We start from the raw sequence: 21,253 nt of genomic DNA, 5'->3' as shown, positions 1-21,253 counted from the left end.
GTGTGAACAGCAGAACAACATTTGTCTGTAGGCTTATATTTTACTTGTGTTTTAAGGGAAACCCTGTTTGACAGAGGTAGGGGACCCTTTCAGGATTTAGTGCAAAAAATAAATAAATACATAAATAAAGCAAACCCCAAACACAATTTTATATATATAATTACCACTGTATGATCTTTTAGAACAGATGTGTTAAGAACTACACATCATCTGTTGAAAACGGCAAAATGGTGTGATCCAGTCTCATTGTTGTTGCGCTGCTACATGCACATACAAGTTTATGATGGTATCTGCTGTGTGGTGGCATGCATATTTATTGGGCATCATAGTGGAGATATATGTGTCAGGGATAAGGATAACCTTGAAGCTTTAGGGAAAACCTAGATGACAAGAATCACATCCAAAAGGACTTTTCTGTTATGTGTGCATGGATTCTTGAAAGCGCTGGAAACCGTTCGCTGCTAAAAGGCAAGCCGCAGCCAATATCTACTTGCCACAGAGATTTAGGTAAGATCTGTGGTTAAAACGGGAATTCTTTTTTTTCACATTTCTACCTGAAATACACATTCAAGAAATTTGACTGTAAATTTGACTGTTACTGTGAACCTTGTACAAACTTCGAAACTAAAATTATCCTTGCATTATGTGCGACAACAATTGTAGTAATTATTTCCTCCAAACCATCAATGTGTCTTTTAAACCCCAATCCTACAAAACTGCTCAAAGACGTCTTACCATTAATTAAAGCTTCAATCTTAAATATGATCAGCCATTCTCTATTCTGTACCACAGGTCTTCAGGCTGACAGTAGTTAAACCATTACTTTATTTGAGCACTTAAAGCACTTCATATAACTTGCGTCATTCACCCATTCATGCAAACACTTTTTTCTACGTAAGTGCTTTCTATCTAACATTCACACACATTCATACTCCAATGGATGCATCAAAGAGCAACTTGGGGCTAGTATCTTGGCCAAGGATATTTGGCATGCAGGAATCAAACCACCAACCTTTTGATCAGTAGATGACCTGCTGAGCTACAGCCACCCCACAAAGACCTCAATCACCTTTAATTTCTTGCTTTTAAATTCAGACAAAACTGAGGTTATTGTACCCAGCCCTAAAAACATGTTATCTAACTAGATGCTTATTGTGGATAGTATTTACCCTAATCTCCACATGCCACGTTCTCAGTAAGAAAATTTAAAATGGTCTAATTCATGGACACTGGCTGTATTCAGAGTATTTTATGACCACCTTTGTAGACCTCAACCTGACAATAAGATTATTGTGTTATTAAAAGAAACAGGGGAGCAGTAGAGGTTTTTGTGTGTTTTTATTCAGTCCTTTAATTGGAATTTTGTGCTGTCAGCGTTAATCTCGTTAATGCCATAACCACATTAACGCGGCAAATCTCCGTTAGTGAGTTAGCGCGGATCGCCTCGTGGGTGGGGCTGCAGGGCGTCACCAGGTTAGTGTGGTTAGCTTGTTAACGCATTAGTGCCATGCAGCCCCACGCACGGGGTGAGCCGTGCTAATTCGCTAACGGAAAATTGCTGCATTAATGCAGTTATGGCGTTAACCTCATTTTAACAAGATTAACGCTGACAGCACTATTGGAATTATACTGACTATACATACGTTGTTATGTGACGGCTGTGTGCAGGCAGGAGAAGGACCCAAAGTGCAGACTCCGGAGACAGAAAGTAACTCAAAACAGCTTTAATGCTGAACTCAAAAAGGTAACAAAAACTAAGAATACAAAATACACCAACACAGCAAGATGACGGTAGATCGCAACAATGACAAACTGAAACACAGGGCTTAAATACATAGAGGGAGCAATCAGGGAATGGACAACAGGAGGGAAACACAGCTGCGGCAAATCAGAACTGACGAGACAAGGAAGCGTAAACTGAACTCACTGAGATAAGACAGAGACCTTCAAAGTAAAACAGGAAACACATAACACAGACTGAACAAAAGACACAGACTCACATGCAGGCACTACAACAGAGGGAACAGAGACGTGGGACCAGGGCAGACACAGACACTGACTGGACACGGGGATATAGCGGACAGGGGAGACAGCAACTAAGGGTTACACAGGGACAAACCATAAGACATAACTCTAACAAAAACCCAAAGACTAAAAATTATAAATAATATAATAAACTCAAAAACCCTGGGTCAACGACCCAGGCATCCTAACATACATAAGGTAGGATAAAAATACATTTATTTTAATTTTATTAATATATAAGATGAAATGTGCTTTGAACATATTTGGCCAAAAGGCACTATGTTTCAGTAAGTGCAAGCAGTATGTACAAGCGAGGAAGATAAAAACTGGACAAAGAGTAGGATGATATGGCATTGGTAATAATAAATGAGAAAAGTTCAAGTATGGTATGATGAAAACTAGGAGTTACATTCACTGAAACATTATGAAAACAGTACTTGGACTGAACTCATCAGGAGGAACAGCCTAAAGGCTGATTTAAAGATGCCTAATAACACAACAAGATGAAGCAATTTTACACATAAACTTCATACATTTAAATTCTCTGTAGCTTACTAAAACAGTTGCTGGTATTGTCATACTGTACAGAAGAAATGTTTGCAAAAACAGGAATAAAATTGATTAAATAGAATAAAATAACAATGCCGAATTAAAAAAAAAAACCCCATAAATATTAATTTGTCTTAAACTCAAAATATAAGCTCTTGGTGACGTGTGTAAACTTACTCATATGTTAAGACCAGATAGAAGTTATTAATTCTGACTTGGCTAAACATTTTATCATGAAGTAATATCCTGGATTGTGTGTGGTAAAAGCTTTACTGTTGGCGCCTGCTGTGGTGCAGGAAGGTAATATCGTAGCTGCTTCCAGAAGGAGGAGGAAGTCAGCATGGAGCTTATGCCCTTCCAGGTGACGCAGTTCCCAGCCTTACTAAGAAGCTGTAAAGCCTCTGGAAAGGAATCCGATTTTGAAGCCATTGATGTCTCAGTGGTGATGAAAACCAAGCGAGTCTGCCGCTCCACTAGGGCTTCGTGGATCGCACTCAGCAGGCCAGATTCTGGATCAGGGTCTGGAGAGACGGGAACCAAAACTACCGCCCGGCTCTGCTCTACGCAGTCTAGCACAGCGTCTGCGATTGCTGCAAACAACCAGATTTCAGAATGCAAATCAATTCATGAATTTCTATCTTTATTTATGTAAGTAAATGTTCTGCAGAGGATCCTTCTCAATCCATACCTTTCCCTGGTAAGATGTCACGATCATAAAGACAGAGACTGTAACCAAATTTATCTTCCAAAACACTCTCCAGCCATCTTTTGTCGCTAGGATTTAATCCTCCAGCCGCGTCGCATTTGTAACACATTAAAAAGGCATCATAGCATTTTCCATCTGAGCAAAGGACAATAAACTCCGTCACTGTTGTTGCTTTGTCTGCAGCCCACACAAAAAGCACAAATGCTTAAACATGTGTTGTCAGGTAAAAAGAAACAAAAAGCATTTCTCTCACCTGAAATGCCACCAGACCACTTAAAAGTGTCTCTTAGGAAAAGAGTGATGTCAATCTTAAACTTCACATAGATAACTACAGTCACAAATGTCACCACAACAATGATGACAAAGCAGACACCAAGAGACGTGTACGAACGGGAAGCTGCAGGGAAATAATGGGGAGGTTAAAATGATCAAATATCAGCTACTTAACTCTTATTTAATTGTAATAACGTGAAAGATGCCTTTTCAATCTGTCCTAATCATGCTTATATATAATATAACTTATATTTTAAATTGTTTAAAAAAAATACTCAAATGTTCAGCTGGCCATACGTTTTTGTTTTAGAGTGATAGTGACAAAGCTTGTATGGTAGGCAGCTTGCAGTTTACAGGTATAATTTTTTGACAGATCGTCCTCTGACACTTTTCTGAAGATTAGAGATGTTCTCATTCTGATTTCCTCTGTGCTGATGACCCTGAGAAGAGAAGGAAATGACTGAGGCAGATCTAAACGCAGAATTCATATCTGAGCTGATGTGACTACATATAACATCAGTGTGACCCACAGAGGACCTGTGTGTGAAATATTTACCGTGTATCATTATAGAAAACTGGTAGACTAGTGTCTGTATCCACAAATGAACTTCCACTTAACCAAAACAAGTCATCCATTTTTGACATCATAACTGCTTTACAATCAATCACCACTGTTGAACCTAGAAAAAGCAGAGTTAACACAGGTTGTTATAAACGATTAACATTTAAGCTTTAGCCAAGAGTGTGAAGGTGTATGAATATAGACAATAACTCACCTAAATCTACCTCAAATACCTGCTTGTCCTCTGGTGAAATTATCACTGCTTTCTTAGTTATTTCTGTGGAAATAAAAAAAACCTTTTGAAAAGCACATATTAAAATCATTCAAAATAAATATCTGCAAAATGTGTTTTTCTTACTGTTTGGTTGGACATCAAGTTTCACCGTAGAGGTCATGTTATATATTTGACCATCATACAGGTAAGACCGGGTGCAGGTATAGTTGCCACTGTCCTCTTTTTTCACACTTGGGAAGTTACCGTCTTTTGGTGATGACCCGTCCTCCTACAACATATAAGCTCGATTTTTAAGTAGTCAGCTGTCAAATTTGGAAAAACATTAAAACCCTGTAACAGTACTTTACAGTTTGATCTCATTCACATAATCTGCTCTGTTTACCTTGTGCCATGTGATGCCGCTTCTGGTGATATTCAGGGTGTTAAAGGGAAAAAAAATTTCAGGGCAATACAACTTGCAGTACTCCTCTGTGTAACATTCTTTAGAGATCTGGTTCATTTGTTCAGAGTCTCTGGACTGTGCTGTGTAAACTTTGAGGCTTATCCAGGACTGTCTGCTGGAATTCCTACCAAGGAAAGAAAACTGTAACATGAAGTTTTAACTTTCATTCTGAGCAACAAGCAAAATGAAACAAAAAAATGGGAAAGTAAGAGAAGACTTAAAGGATTAGTTTTAAAATGGTGTTCATCTACTTAGCGGGCTATTTGTCCATCAGGATTTATTATTAGCTGAGAAAGTTTTGTGCTGCAAACAGTGAAATTAAACTAACATATCTGGCATTCTGTATAAAAATCCCTCTCAGCTTCGCCTTCAGTAATCCATTCCTTTAACGCTGGATTACTGAGAGGCTCTTCTCTGACCCACAGAAACCCGATGACCTGTGATACACTCGTGATTTTATGTATCTTTGTCTTATTTTATTTTATTTTATTTTACCTTATTTATTTTACTCACAACAAAACTCAGAAAACACAACCAATATTTTGAGTGAGAGCTACCATTTCAGGAAAATTGAATTTGATGACATGTCTCAACAAAATTGAGAGAGCCGATAAAAGGCTGAAAATGAATTGTTTCTAGTGTTACATCTGCAATTTTCAGAAGAATGTCCCTCCTAAAAATGCAGAGACGTATCATCGTCTACATAATATCATCAAACATTTCTAAGAATGTGAAGGAATCTCTGTGTGCCAGGGACAAGGACGAAAATCAAGATTGAAAATGAATTAACCATGGAACCGACTACATGGGCTCCACTAATGCAGGTTAAAGCAACACCGTGCAGAGAAGAACATAATCGAGAGCCGCCACAATCTTCTTTCACTCAAAGCTCTTTTTCAATGCACTGAGACAAAGTGAAAAACTGTTATTTGGTCAGATGAAACAAAAGTTGAAAGTCTTTTTGGCAGAATATGATTGCAACATCCTACCACCATTTCAGTTTTAACAAATGAATAAATGTTTTCTATGTTCTACTTTGAATAAAATATAGCTTTATCCCAGCTTTTTTGGAAATCCGGTTGTGCATTTTTCTGAGCTTTCTGAATTGGATCGTCACAGCTCTGGGGAAGAAGTTGTCTCTCAATCTGGTGGTGCATTTTATTATGCTGGTGTAGCTGCAGGACGAAAGACTGGTGCTGCTCCTCCAGGGGAGATGTACAGTCTCTTTGGTGCTGGATGAGTCAAAGCATGCAAAGAGACTGTTCAAGGTGTCGGGGAGAGCTGGATGATGACTGGCCTGTTGGTTACTGTGTTTACAGCCTGTTATGCTCCTGATGCATCTGCACATATATTGTGGGTTGCTATTTTTTTAAGATCTCTTCAATACGCTGTTTGTACCATAACTTTGCTTGCTGGATTTGTTTTTTTCAGTTCCTTCCCATCCCTGTTATAAGCCAGCCTGTTACCTGACCTGTAGGTAGCATCTCGAGCTTTGCAGATCAGAGGTTTTTAGGTTGGGATCAGCTGCACAGAGATTTGGTCTGACCTGCCTAAGTGTGGAACTGCCACTGCCTTGTATGCACCTGAGATGTTACAGTAAACCTGGAATACTATTGTCTCTTGTTTGGAAGTTTATCAATTTGGAAGTTTGGAAACACTGCTTTTAGTTCCACATAGTTGAAATCACGAGCCACAATCACAGCCGCCTTCGGAGTTGCATTCATGTGCCTGTTGATCAGGCAGTACAGATCCTCCAGTGCTAATTTAGCATTAGCCCACCATTGAATATAGGCAGCTACGATCAGGATGGAGCAGAACTCCCTAACCTATTTGAATGGTCTGCATCTTACTGCCAGATGTTCTAGGTCAGGATAGCAGCATGTACCAAACAACCCACCTTCCATTTTCATGCTCTCTGGGTCTGCTCAGTGTGTATTTTGAGGCTAATCTACTTGCTGGAATTCCTGTCAGTGTTATCACAGAGATATTCAGAACCTAAAGCTAATTCCATCCTTTAAATACAGTCTGCACTTTGTAATTTCACATCCATGAACTTGCTGACACACAGCAGTAGCAGAGGAAACACAGTTTCCTGAAATACTGCTACTGCTTTAAAAACTGTGAATGAGATATCTACTGCAAACAAATCACTGCCGGAATGACTCATAGATTAAAAATGCACGTGCTTAAGAAAATACACTGAAATATGAAAGTTTAACATATGATAAGTAAGGTCAGTTATGTTATTACTGTAGGAGTGCTTGTATCTTACTTGAGAGAGCATGAGTAGTTTCCCTCATTTTTCTCAGAGGCACTGAGAATCACAAGGATTCCCTGTTGAACCATCACCCCCATCTGCCTGTGCTCAGCTGCAGGCGTGTTGTTGTGTAGATGCATCCCCTGCTTGGTGAAACTTCTCCAGAGTGTTTCATTATGATCACACTCCTTGAAGAACTCTGCCACAATTTCCCCTTCCTTGACACGTATTTCTTTGGGACTCTGGGGACAGACACCTGCAAAGTGAAATAATTTCAGCGTGTCATTGATTAAAATTATAACATGAACTAGCTCAAGGGCTGCTTGAACAAAATGTTTGAGTATATCAGACAGAAATCTGGCTGATTTAAAACTTTTTTTTAAAGTCCCGGGGAACATGTGCTTCCTGCCTATCGATAAAGCTTGCACGTAAACTCATTGCTCTGTCTCACTATCAGCCAACATATCAACAGACATTATGAACAAAATGAACAACATGATTTAGAGATTTAGTTTTGCTGTGCAGTTTATTGGCTATGCTTTAGTGAATCGTTTACAGTCTAGGTCAGGGGTCCCCCAACCTGTCCTGCAGGTTTTAGATCTCACTCTGGGTCTACACACCTGAATCAAATGATTAGTTCATTACCAGGCCTCTAGAGAACTGCAAGACATGTTGAGGAGATCATTTAGCCATTTGAATCAGCTGTGTTGGATCACGTACACATCTAAAACTGAAGGGCACCGGCCCTCGAGGGGCATCTGGTCTAGGTGTTGATCCTAGTCCTCTGCAGAGCCTGAACGATTGATGACATTTTTTACTCTGAGCAAAAACTGAGTAAATATTACTTTGAATGAGCCCAGTGTTCACACTCTAACATGTTCTACTAGAAAACATGTTTCAACGTGTTTTTTGTCATTATATAGCTTAACAGATTTTGTTGTTTAATTAACTGTAATTGCAGCGATACCATAGAGAAGCATCAGTCACTCATATATATTAGTAAATGTTATCACTTTCATTTATAAAATGATATTAGTCACAAAGGCAAACCTTGACTTAAACCGCTGTTTTATGTATGTACGTGCATGCTCTTTTTTAGTGGTTACAGGGCACTACAACATAATCATGCTTGCTATGAGTCTGAAATTTGAAGATGAAAGTTGATCTATGCCAGATAAGAACCCTCCAACCATAACTGGCAGTGTCACGGAGAATGCAATGACACGTGCAATAAAATAGTCAAACATCTTGCAGCTGACGGAACTGAGCATGGAGCAAGAAAATAAAGTAATTAGCAAGCCAGTGATGCAAAACACATTCAAATGCTTATTTCTTAGATAGGGTGTGATACTGGTGTACTATACTCTGCTTCTTCTATCTGTTATATCGATATTAAGATTATTATTATTTAGATAAAATATATTTTGCATTTTCCCCTCTATGTCTATTTTTCTAAGCACAGTAATTAGGTTACTACTTAATGCTTAATAATGAAAACAACAGCTAAATGAAGAATAATGTGTTGTCACAGGGAAACATTGGAGTTTGTGGCTTAAGAAATACTTACATTTGCTTCTAAATCTTCCAGCTGCAAAGATAAACTGTCACACATTAAATTATCACAAATCAATGAATCAGTTATTCTAAAACCGATTATTTTGTAACATTTGAAAATATGCTTTTCCATAGGTATAGTTTTTGTTTTTTTGGTTTTTTTGCACACAAATAACTAAGAAAGCAGTGATAATTTCACCAAAGAACAACCAGTTATTTGAGGTAGATTTAGGTGGGTTATTGTCTATATTCGTACACCTAAAGCTTAAATTTTAATGGGTATTCAGATCGGTGTAAACATTGCTTTTTAAGCTCAACAGCGGTGATTGATTGTGAAGCAGCTATGCTGTCAGACTTTGATCACTTTTTCTAGTTAAGAGGAAATTAATTTGTGGAGACAGATACCAGTCTGCCAGTTGTTTTTATAATGATACATAGTAAATATTTCACACACAGGTCCTCTTTGGGACTTTGGTCAAACTGATGTTATATGTGGCCACAATCAGCACAGGTCTGCTTCTAGATCTGTCTCAGTCCTTTCCTTCTCTTGTCAGGGACAGCACTGCAGAGGATCAAATTCAAGGACAACAACATCTCTAATCTTCAGAAGGTGTCAGAGGACGATCTGTCAAAAAGTTATATCCGTAAACTGTAATCTGACCTATAAACGAGTTTTGTAAATAAAACTAACCTTATTGGCTCATTATTTATGACTTTGTAATTAAAACTGTCGCAAGTTTATCAGGATTAGGTCAGACTGATATGAAAGCCATCTGTTAGTTTATTACAGTTAAGTAAGAGTAAGGCGCTGATATTTGATCGTTTTAGTTTCTCTGCTGTGTTACACGTAATTTCCATCTCATTACATAATTAGCATATTATATCCTCGAATGACAATTAGCGATATTGGTCTCTTACCTGATAAAAATGTGATGAAGATCAACGACAGGATCATCGCGGTATCCTTCGGCAGAGCACTCCAAGCCCTCATTATCTGCGTCGAAAACAGCGGATGATGCAATTCTGCTGTACTCCAGATGTGAATTAACCAAACCAAAAATGCGCAATGATGAAAAGAAGGGAGGGAGGTAAAAAGAAACTGAAGGAAAAGCCCCAAGTTGCGGGTGCAACAGCCCCGCGAGCTTCACTGCTTTTATGATGTATGATATCTTTTCACCACAAGTGTTGCTGCGTCCCCTAAAGCCGTTTACACCAAACTACAAGAAACTGCAAGAACGCAAGTCTACCATGTGCCTTTTCCCATAGCCTTTATGTCATTGCGAAAGCTAGGACGATGTTTTTTTCACACCATTTCAGGTAGGTGGTAACCGCTGTGACACGAATCTCATGGTGTGAACCCCCCAACTGTTTCTTTCAACTAGCAGTTATGTGTTTATGTACTGTTCTCACACACGCACACTGGAAAAATAGCATAACTCTTTTCATCAGCACCGTGGACAATAATTGCAGTCACAGGTCAGTGGAGTGGACACATCTAAGCTTATGCTCTAACCGCACATCATCGTTTTCAACTAATCTGCCAAAGGCCCCAAAACACATTTAGTGACACAAAGAAAACTGTGATCTTTACAAGGAAAGAACAAAAGAGGAAAACCCGTTAACCACAGCTCCTCACAGACTGACTGTATGGGGTCACATTTACAAACAAGCATACTCATTTATTCAACGATCATTTCCAGCGTATTAGTTTCTAATGACACACATAGCATTTCCGTATGAGCGCATATTTTCAGCGCATTATTTAGCATTAGTCATGTTTAAATCCTTCGCAAAAACACAGAAAACTACTCACCTGCAACAGTTTCATCTTTCAGTCCTTGCGCTCAGCAAAGTCAACGACAGCACTACTCAGATCCAAAGCCCCGGTGGGTTCTTCTTCCCCATGTTAGCGCCACTTTATTGATTTTCTTCGCGATATATAATTTAAAACGATACACATGCCTAACAACACCCCCCAAAACAAAACAAAACAAAACAAAACAATTATTGCACAGTTTGCGGGCATGTTGCATAGATGGCAGGGAACAAGGTCAGGAAGTATATGCAATTTATTTCCCAGCATACCCCTCTGCAATCAAAAGTTTCACAACAGGTTCCTGTTATAACCAGGGAGTTAAAATAACAGCTAAAAGTTTATAAAAAGGATTAGAATTTGGTTTATGACTTAGAACTATGACTTACACATATAATGGAGCTTTTATGTGTCCAATTATGAATATAACAATCCAATAGAGGAAGAGCCTCTTTGACAGTTTTTTGAGTGGGCCTCTCCCATTTCTTGCCCACTGGGTATTGCCCCAGATGTTCCATGTGATGTTACACCTTTCCATTTGGGGACATTTTAACAGAGCTGACTAAGTTCACTTAGACAAGGCACACTTGATGCAACAGTTTTACCAGACTTGCAGGTACACCCCATGAGGAATTTCCTTGATCGGCTCAAATTTCCAATGGTTACCCAGAGTTTTCTTTTATTTGAAATTCTGATTCTGAATAGTGCTGTAGAAAAAATCCTGTTATTGCAACTACATTACTCAGTGTATTTATACTTACAGGCTGGTGTGATTTGCTCTCAGGCAGAGGGAGAAGCAGAGAGCTGTTGGGAACTAGTCCATCCTGTTTAGCCTAGTGTACATCATCTGAACATGAGTTTGACTGTATTGTTTAATTACTCAGTTTTTTCACACTTTTAGTTTACTTACTAATTAGTCTAATTACCTGTAGAATTACCTGATAGTTTCCTCCCCTTATTAAAGGGTTTAGTAATCAACTTCAGTGTTTAATGTGACTTTTGTTTAATGCACTGTGTTGTGTGCCAGTGTTAAGTGGAGATGGAACAATATTCCTGATCTACAGAGACAAGATGAAGATCTGACTACCGACCGGCTGCCCAGGTAGAGATACTGTCATTCTTTGTGTTGGAGTACCATCTTAATGCTTGTTTAAAATATATATTTGCATTTTTTTGTACAGCAAAATGTGGATAATTCACCTTCTTAATGGGATTGTAATGTGTCTGAATCCAGTTACCTTGACCTTTAGTCCTTATTTTTATTGTAATGGGTTTCCCCCCCCCCCCCCCCCCCCCCCCCCCCTTTTTTTTAGAAACCCCTGCCATAGCTAACCTTCATGTACCATAACACCGAATATAAAATAAAAATCCTTTCTTGCAACTCGGACTCCTGGATGTCAATGGTGCAATCCTGGGTTAAAATGGCTTATTGGTGTGTGGAGGGCAGATGGCTAGAATCCTTCAAGCTTATAGGAAGGCAACAACGGCTCAAATTACCTCCTGTTAACCAAGTTATGCAGAAGAGCATCTCTGTATCCACAACATGTTGAACCACACCAACTCCCACTTCTGAAGCATTTGAGTTTCCTTTTTTACTCTTACAGAGTATGTTTAACGGCACTGTTTTGTACTGTGTCTTTAATCTGTTGCAGGGAAGGTTGGAAATGACAGCATTTTTCTTGATGTTGTACATGAGACTAAATGCGATAATCAGCATATCTGAGAGGGTTTGTGTGGAAGAAATTAATGCCCATGAGCTTGAACAATTATAGCTATAAACAGATAAACAATCATTAGATTAATTTAAACACTGTCAATGTGAAGTCATCATTACACAAGAACAGCATTCTGCCCTTTATATGATCTTCTAAGGTTTATTTGCATTCATCCAGTGACTTAATGCCACCTTGTGGTCCCATTTGACTATTAAAAAAACGGGACGTTAGTGTGGTAAGTTTTGCAGATGATTTGCAAAAGTTGCATTGTTTGCGAAACAGAGTTCATTTCAATATAAATGCCCATTCTGCTAAGAGCCATGCAGTATGAAGCAAGGTTGCAGAATAAGAGATGATATTCTGCTGCGTGTAACTCACCAACAGAACAAGCGCACTATGCTAGTTGTAATCAGAAAATCACATACACATAGACAGGAATAAATAAATGATTGTTTATTTATTTTTAAATAAATAAATAGACCATACGTCAAAAACATTAAACGTAGGCCTGCAGTTGCAGTCTGGAAGAGAGAATCGTTATAAATGGAAACACACTTCAGCAACGACAGCAAACCATGCAACAATAATTTATCGTGTTCTGCAGCATTCTTACACACTTACATCCCTTACAGCCCCCTTACAGTTATTGTTTTCACTTTTGCTTTTGAACTTTGTGTTTTGCTTTATTGGAATTACCGCTTTCAGCCAAATAACAGTTTTCAGTTCCATTCAGCCCCGTATGTCTGCATTTTTGTCCTCCACACACATTCTGCAGCCTCATGACTTGTGGAGATTATGTTATGGTATGTTACCTGGTGCCATTGTCAGTGGAACCAGGTAACTAGTCTTTACTGATGATGTGACTGCTGATACAAAGTAGCAGGATGAGCTGTCCAGTGTGCATGTTTATACTCTCTGCACAGATTCATCCAAATCCTGAAAAATTACGGCCATTTGTTTTTCTTTTGATTCTCATATTAAAAGTGGTCTTTGATGCTCTCTAAATTTTGCATGTATAATAAGAAATGTTTAGATACTGTAAGTTGCTGGCAAGTAGTAAAATGTATTGATTGGCCAATATGTATGACCCCCCCCCCCCCCAGATTACTGAATGTGTGTTTCATGCAGTGCAGTTGATACCAAGTAGTTGATGAAAGACAACACTGCAAGTGGGATTGAGTTTAGTAACAGAGCTGTCCCAGTTTACTGGTGGAAGTATTGGTATTTTTGGTATAATGGTATGGTGTTGCACACTGTTGTGGCAAATCCACTTAGCCCGAAAAATGGATCGGACATCAGTTATAGAAACGATAGTCTTTATATAGGACTTCAAAAAAAGGGTGTACAACACATAAAGTAACTGACATCAGAGCAACATATAATGGCTTCCTGAAAACTTTTCTTTTCCTAGCTAAACATGAGTAACTTCCATCTCTATGAAGTATCTAATGAAAATACGTATTAAATGCTCTTTTTGACAGAAAATTTAATCTATAATTAACAGCTCTCACTAAACATGTGGCTAGCAATTAAATCATTTACAAAATAATCAAAATGCTGTTATGAAACAATAAACTGCAATAAAGTTACAACACACACCCAGTCCCTCTCCGCAAGTCTTAGTTTGTCTCACCTGAAGTGAGCAGAGCAGGAGAGAGTCCAGATATCAACATCAATGAGATATGTTACATTGTACATGTTACATTGGCAGATGGTGAAGGGCATAAAGTTTGGTCACAGAGTTTATCATCTTTAATAACAAAAATGTATAAATACAAAGAAACACGAACATGAAATTAGACATCCAGTAAGATGCCACACAGAGATTATTTTTTGGGGGTTCCACATACAGAGGAGAGACATTTACTGTGACAATAATAAATGGATAAACAAATTGGCTGGGAATCAACACATCTTTATTCTCTACAAAATCTGATTTTATTGATTAATTTGTTACTCCTACTGCAGTTGTGCTCATCAGTAAAAACACACTAGGTAGGTCAGTGTATAGGTAAATCTTTCCATTATTAAAGAGTCACACCAGGACTTGTATAATGAACTCCATAAACCCAAGAACGAATATCAATGGATATTAGTGTTGCTGTAAAACCACCACTATTTTTTTCCCTTTTCTACAATTGCTTCTCCTGATGTATGTTGTATTTTGAGTCTTAAGGCACAGTGGTTGATGTCATCAGAGCCTGAAGACAACCATCACAGTTTTATGTTTTATAAAAAAGAAAATAATAAAAATACACCTACACAAATATAATAAGCTAAAGAAACATTTATATCATTCCTAAGACTCGATGATTGCTTTTTTTGCTTGTTTGTTTTACTTCTCCTTTAAATAACGATGTACCCGTAATAACATTCACTACAAAAAAAAAAAAAAAAAAAATCGATTATGATAAAAATCTTCGTTTCAAGCTTAATCCTTACTCTTAGATAAGGAAATTAATCATACCAGTGTCATAACCTAAGGAGTAGAAAGGCTAATAAAGTAAAATATGATATCAACTATTAAAAAATTACAAATGACTGCACATAAAGTAAGCTGAGTCAATATGTTTGATAAGCCGCCATAACATGAACATTATTAACAGTTGCAAAACTGACCAGTTATTTACCTCCAGGAGCGTTCGTGCATAATAATGCATGAAAATGACTTCAGAGCAATACAAGCTTCAACCTTTTTGCTCTTTACGATGCAATAAATTAAAGCAAGTAAGTCATGTTAAATACATGACAGAATTAGAGTTGAGCAACTTCCAGGGTTAATATACCACATTAAACATTTTCTGGAAACATTGTGACATTTTCCTTAGTAAAGGGAAATGCAGCTTTGAGGCTGTCACATGAGTGGATGTCTGCAGATGCATTGCACACATACTCACGCAATGTGTGAGTATGTGTGCTGTCCATAAACATTATATGAGCTGGTACAGGCCCATATATCACAAAGAGAGACATATGTTTAATTTTTTTTTGTTGCTAGGCGGATGCCTGGCACCTGGCAATGTTCAGGTGTCTAAAATAAACTCTGAATGTACCTCTACCTGTATACTCATATTAAATCTCTGGGTGCTCTCTGTGGGACGGGCAGGTAATGACGAAGCTTCTTTCAGAAGGAGGAGGAGTGCAACATGGAGCCATTTCAGGTGACACAACCTCGCAGAGCTGTAAGTCCCTGGTGATGAACCTGTACTCAAGGCCTCCTGCTGTTTCTGTTTAGAAGCGAGTCTTCAAACGATGCAGTTTCCCTGTCTTAGCATGACAAAGAAAAACAAACAATCACACTGAAGTTCACTTCAGTAAAATGCTATTGTTAAAATGACAAAAAAATATGAATCTGTAACACATGTTTAAAATAGTATCCCACCTGGGGCTCTGTGGTAGAAGCCAAGATTTTTTTGCAGCCAAAGAATGATGTTAAACATAGTATAAATAGCTACTGGTAATACCACCAACACAACGAGAAAAATGCATAAACCCATGGCGAGATGTGAAACAGCTGTAGGGAGTAATGGAGAGTAATCAGAACATTAACAACACACTAAGACACTTTTATTTGGTCAGAATGACGGTGACACCCTTTATTGAAAAACAAACAAAAAATACAGATTATTCTGAGTTTACTGATTCATACCTTTTTGCTTTAGGGTGATGGTGACAAAGCTTGTTTGGTAGTCAGATTGCAGTTTACAGGTATAATTGTTTGACAGATCCTCCTCTGACACTTGTCTGAAGACTAGAGATGCTGTCATGTTGATTTCCTCTGTGCTGTTGACCCTGAAAATGAGATGAACATCATCGAGGCAGCTCTAAAAGCAGAATTCAAAGCTGTGACAGATACAAAACATATCAGTTATATAGAAACTGTGTGTGAAATATTTACCATGTATAATTATAGAAAACGGGCAGAGTGCTATTTGTCTCCACAAATGAATCGCCGCTTAACCAGAACAAGTCATCAATGTCTGAAGACGTGACTGCTTTACAATCAATCACCACTGTAGAGTCTAGAAAAGCAGAGTTTACACAGATTTTATAACTGATTAACATTAAAGCTTTAGCCAAGAGTGTGAAAGTATGTGGATGTAGACAATAACTCACCTAAATCTACCTCAAATTCTTGTTTGTTCTTTGGTAAAATGATCACTGGTGGTATAAACGGTTCTATTAAAGAAGAACAAACATTAAAAAAAATCTAAAACCTTTCAAAAAGAACAAATAAAGTGTTTGAAAATAAAATGTTACAAAATTTGTTTTTATTACCACTTGGCTGTACATCAAGTTTCATCTACATATTTATTCATAAAAAGACTCAAAGTGTTCAACTGGCCATACCGTTTTGCTTTAGGGTGATGGTGACAAAGCTTGTTTCATAGTCAGATTGCAGTTTACAGGTATAATTGTTTGACAGATCCTCCTCTGACACTTGTCTGAAGACTAGAGATGCTGTCATGCTGATTTCCTCTGTGCTGTTGACCCTGAAACGGAGATGAACAAGATGATTGAGGCAGCTCTAAAAGCAGAATTCATAGTTGTGACGGATACATAAAGCATACCAGTTACATATAATCTGTGTGTGAAATATTTACCATGTATAATTATAGAAAACGGGCAGAGTGCTATTTGTCTCCACAAATGAATCGCCGCTTAACCAGAACAAGTCATCAGTGTCCGAAGACGTTACTGCTTTACAATCAATCACCACTGTTGAATCTAGAAAAAGCAGAGTTAACACAGATTTTATTAATGATTAACATTAAAGCTTTAGCCAAGAGTGTGAAGGTGTATGACTATAGACAATAACTCACCTAAATCTACATCAAATTCTTGGTTTTTCTTTGGTGAAATGATCATTGGTGGTATAAAAGTTTCTATTAAAAAAGAAACAAAAAAAAAAAAAAAACGCCAAAATCTAAAACCTTTTGAAAAGCACACGTTAAAGTTTTTGAAAATAAAATGTCACTAAACTTGTTTTATTACCACTTGGCTAGACATCAAGTTTCATCGACATATTTATTTATAAAATGACTCAAAGTGTTCAATTGGCCATACCGTTTTGTTTTAGGGTGATGGTGACAAAGCTTGTTTCATAGTCAGATTGCAGTTTACAGGTATAATTTTTTGACAGATCCTCCTCTGACACTTGTCTGAAGACTAGAGATGCTGTCATGCTGATTTCCTCTGTGCTGTTGACCCTGAAACGGAGATGAACAACATGATTGAGGCAGCTCTAAAAGCAGAATTGATAGCTGTGACGTTTGTATAAAGCATATCAGTTAATAATAATGGATTGGATTTATATAGCACTTTTCAAGGCACCCGAAGCGCTTTACAATACCACTATTCATTCACTCTCACATTCATACACTGGTGGAGGTAAGCTACAGTTGTAGCCACAGCTGCCCTGGGTCAGACTGACAGAAGCGAGGCTGCCATATCGCGCCATCGGTCCCTCTGGCCAACACCAGTAGGCGGTAGGGTAAAGTGTCTTGCCCAAGGACACAACGACCAGGACAGAGAGCCCGGGGATCGAACCGGCGACCTTCCGGTTACAGATGTGATTCCCAACCCACAGTCGCCCCTACAGTTACATAATATGTGTGTGAGATATTTACCATGTATAATTATAGAAAACGGGCAGAGTGCTATTTGTCTCCACAAATGAATCGCCGCTTAACCAGAACAAGTCATCAGTGTCCGGAGACGTTACTGCTTTACAATCAATCACCACTGTTGAATCTAGAAAAAGCAGAGTTAACACAGATTTTATTAATGACAACATTAAAGCTTTAGACAAGAGTGTGAAGGTGTATGACTATAGACAATAACTCACCTAAATCTACATCAAATTCTTGGCTGTTCTCTGGTGAAATTATCACTGCTTTCTTAGTTATTTCTGCACAAATTTTTTAAAAAAAAGAAAAGAAAAAAGGCTGATATTTTGAAAAACACATATTAAAGTCTTTGAAAATAAAAATTTACAGAATGTGTTTTGCTTACCGCTTGGTTGGACATCAAGTTTCACCATAGAGGTCATGTTATATATTTGACCATCATACAGGTAAGACCAGGTGCAGGTATAGATGCCACTGTCCTCTTTTTTCACACTCGAGAAGTAGCCGTCTTTTGGAGATGGCTCGCCCTCCTACAACATAGCACATATGTTGTATATGGAAAAACAGTAAAACACTGCTTTGATCTCATTCACATAATCTGCTCTGTTTACCTTGTGACATGTAGTGCTGTTTCTGGTGATATTCCAGGTATCAAAGAGAATATTTTCATCATGGCAATATAAAGTGCAGGACTTATCTGTGTAACATGTTTTAGAGTCCTGGATCATTTTTCCAGACTCTTTGGACTCCACTGTGTATACTCTGAGGTTGATCCAGGAACGCCTGCTGGAATTACTGTCGAGAAAATAAAAAATATATAAAGTGTTTCATTTCTTTCTCTTTTTGAATCCATCAGTTCAATGTTGGATTTGTGCGATTCTTTAGTGATCCTCGCCATGCTGGTCATGTCCAGTGAAAACATACACATCTTTGACTCTCCACCTGCTCTATTGTTGCCAGCTCCACAGTCTCCAAAGCAAGCATCATAGCAGGCCTCACTCCTATCTTGTAAAACCTTCCCCTTCACTCTTGCTGTTCTCCTTCTGTCACACATCGCCTGACACTAGTCTCCACCCGCTCCACCCTTCCTGTGCTCTCTCCTTTCCCTCTCTTGTGCATTGTCTATAGCTCTGAATTGTTAACTCCAGTTATTTAAACTCATCCAAGTTCATGACCTCAACTCCCTGCATCTTTGCTTTGCAGATGTTAGCATTTACGACGACAACCTAGCATCCTCAGGTGTGCTTTTGGATTCTTCTAACCTCAGATGATTGTCACATAGATGTTTCACACCATAATGCAACCTGGTTCAGGACAAAGATAAAAATCGCTTTTCTGGTGCCGAAGGATGTTCAATAACAAGCTTTCAAAAATAACCACAAGATAAAAGTTGCTCTGGTATCCTGTAGTGTAGGAAATAGTACTTTATATCAGTGTGGGCACGACATCTATTCATAAATGAGGCCTGTGGCTTTGGTTGATGTCAGTCTTAGATAATTAAACCGTTAATGTGGGAATTGTATTAAATTTTACCGAAAAGAGCAGGAGTAATTCCCCTGATGGTTTACTGAAGCTCTGAGAATGACAAGGATTCTTCCATGAACCAGCACACCCATCTGCCTCTGCTCAGCTGATGTTGACATGTTGAAGAGTTTCATTTCATCCACGGTGTGACTGGTCCAGAACACCTCAGCATCTCCATCACTGTACCCTCTGTAAGAAGGGCACTGCAGTACCGCCATCTCACCTGACTTGACATGTACTTCCTGGAAACTCAGTGGGCACACACCTGTCAATGACATTAGTAATGACATGAAAAAAAGCACCGTTGTAGACTAAAAGGATCAAATTTGTCCGATTAATTTAACTCCGGCTTCGCAGTGCAGTCACTACCAGTATTCTACTTTTAGCATGAGCTGATGTCACAGATATCTTTAAATGCCACATAACCACAGAGTGCAGGCAGCACAGCTAACAAACACATCATAAAGCAGTTGCAGACTCATCCTTGTGAATGTACAACTAACCGTTATCCTGTGCACTTTTCTGTTTCACTGTTCTTCTTTTCATTTTTTTTGTTCATCACCAGAGGGATAAGCCCCTTTTGATGTCATATGAGCATCACTGTGATTTGGTGGAGAAACATAAGGAAGGTTCTTACTAGCAGGTAGACACAGGCTACAGCTTCATTGCAGCTTAGTTTTACATGGTAGAGCTTAGCTAGCCACAAACGAAGCCAAGTCATTTTATGCTAGATATATTTGAACTCGTCTCCCTCTAGTGGAAGCAGGAACATATTCATTATAGGTTTTGAAGGAATAAAGAAAGTCATTTTAATATCTGCCCTGTTTTTCTTTTTATTTAATTCTTTTTTGTGTTCAGTGAGTGTTATGTCTACTGCATTTTAGAGATATCTGTTGAACCAATCAGTTTAATCTTCAGTTCAGTATGTTGGTGTACAGTTCTGTACCACTGTCTTCCAAATGATTCCAGTGCTTATATTCAGGCAAAATTATTAATTGTCCTTTTAAAGCTAGGTGGTAAAGTACACAGTAAACCTTAGCTGAGCTATTAAACCATCAAGTATGTGACCTCCTGTGCTGGAATTCTAGCTATATGACTGGCCTATTAAAGGAACAGATTTATATACCCTTTGCTTAAGTTCACTTCACGTATAAAATGTGAAGGTCTAAATCTTACCTGGCCAGAATAACAAAAGGACCAGAAGTATTTTTCCCTTCATATCGTCAGTCTGAGAAACACCTATGAAGACACATAGAGAAAGTGAAACTTTTCACTTCCCCAAGAAAGAAATAGTGACAAACATATCCACCCGAGGAAAAAAAAAAACCATAATCACGAGTGAAAATGAGATCCTCGAGGGTAAAACTCAGGGGCGTGCACAAATAAGAGATCGCAGGCGCGAGAGTGCCTACTGTGAGCTTGGCACTGTCAGGTGTCTGCCTGGGAGCAGAATGCTTCGCGCGAATCAACTGAGCCGTGTGGAGGGCGAGGCCTAAAGGAAGAGGTCCTAATGTGGTTGGTCACTTTGGTGGCCATTTCAGGTCAGTTCCTTTAATCCTGTCACACCCCGGCTGCAACAAAAACCTGTTTTAAACCGTATTTGTGCACCTTTTATGAAAATACAATTTGCAGAATTCATTATCAACAGTTATTATTTGCGGTGTAGCAGTGGATATACCGACAATTGTCCCTATGGTGAATGATTTGTGTGTCTGTGCGCGTGCACGCGCGCGCGTGTTTTGTTCGAAACGTTAGACAGAGATATGATTCCACCCACATATCTCTTTGTTTGTAAGCACAGCTTGCCCGGATTGTGTGTTGTTTGTGTGTGTGTGTGTGTGTGTGTGAGAGAGAGAGAGAGAGAGAGAGAGCTTTACTTGGGACAAAGTGGCCATAAAGGGCTTTAGAACATGTGCAGCACCTAATATGTGTGAAGTGCAGAGTCCTGTAGGTAATTCTTTTTCTTTC

The 21,253-nt window shown here is 38.5% G+C and overlaps 1 protein-coding gene across 1 annotated transcript; it reads right to left on the bottom strand.

Moving 5' to 3' along the window:
• Window positions 1–1,781: 1,781 nt before the first annotated feature.
• LOC308398469 (uncharacterized protein) lies at window positions 1,782–20,718 on the bottom strand. Its single transcript, XM_080885126.1, has 23 exons — window positions 20,462–20,718; window positions 19,295–19,550; window positions 18,373–18,556; window positions 18,147–18,291; window positions 17,980–18,042; window positions 17,762–17,885; window positions 17,199–17,341; window positions 16,955–17,017; window positions 16,736–16,859; window positions 16,482–16,624; window positions 16,248–16,310; window positions 16,030–16,153; window positions 15,781–15,923; window positions 15,514–15,645; window positions 15,383–15,398; window positions 4,733–4,916; window positions 4,474–4,618; window positions 4,330–4,392; window positions 4,110–4,233; window positions 3,851–3,993; window positions 3,534–3,677; window positions 3,263–3,415; window positions 1,782–3,164 (listed from the first exon to the last, which is right to left on the bottom strand). Exons 1-23 carry the CDS (start codon window positions 20,502–20,504, stop codon window positions 2,806–2,808), a joined length of 3,081 nt encoding a protein of 1,026 aa, XP_080741252.1. The 5' UTR covers window positions 20,505–20,718; the 3' UTR covers window positions 1,782–2,805.
• Between the last annotated feature and the right edge of the window lie 535 nt (window positions 20,719–21,253).

This window comes from Rhamphochromis sp. 'chilingali' (assembly GCF_963969265.1).
Source record: "Rhamphochromis sp. 'chilingali' genome assembly, chromosome: 6".
NCBI lineage: Eukaryota > Metazoa > Chordata > Actinopteri > Cichliformes > Cichlidae > Rhamphochromis > Rhamphochromis sp. 'chilingali'.
This window is presented reverse-complemented; position numbering and strand designations above follow the sequence as displayed.

What these genes read in the sequence shown, in the direction of transcription:
- LOC308398469 (XM_080885126.1), bottom strand. Translation starts at nt 20,504, where the DNA reads ATGAAGGGAAAAATACTTCTGGTCCTTTTGTTATTCTGGCCAG. An exon ending in ACTTGATGTCCAACCAAGCG is followed by an intron (nt 18,043 to 18,146) that starts GTAAGCAAAACA and finishes AAATTTGTGCAG; the next exon opens with AAATAACTAAGAAAGCAGTG. An exon ending in ACTTGATGTCCAACCAAACA is followed by an intron (nt 4,393 to 4,473) that starts GTAAGAAAAACA and finishes TTATTTCCACAG; the next exon opens with AAATAACTAAGAAAGCAGTG.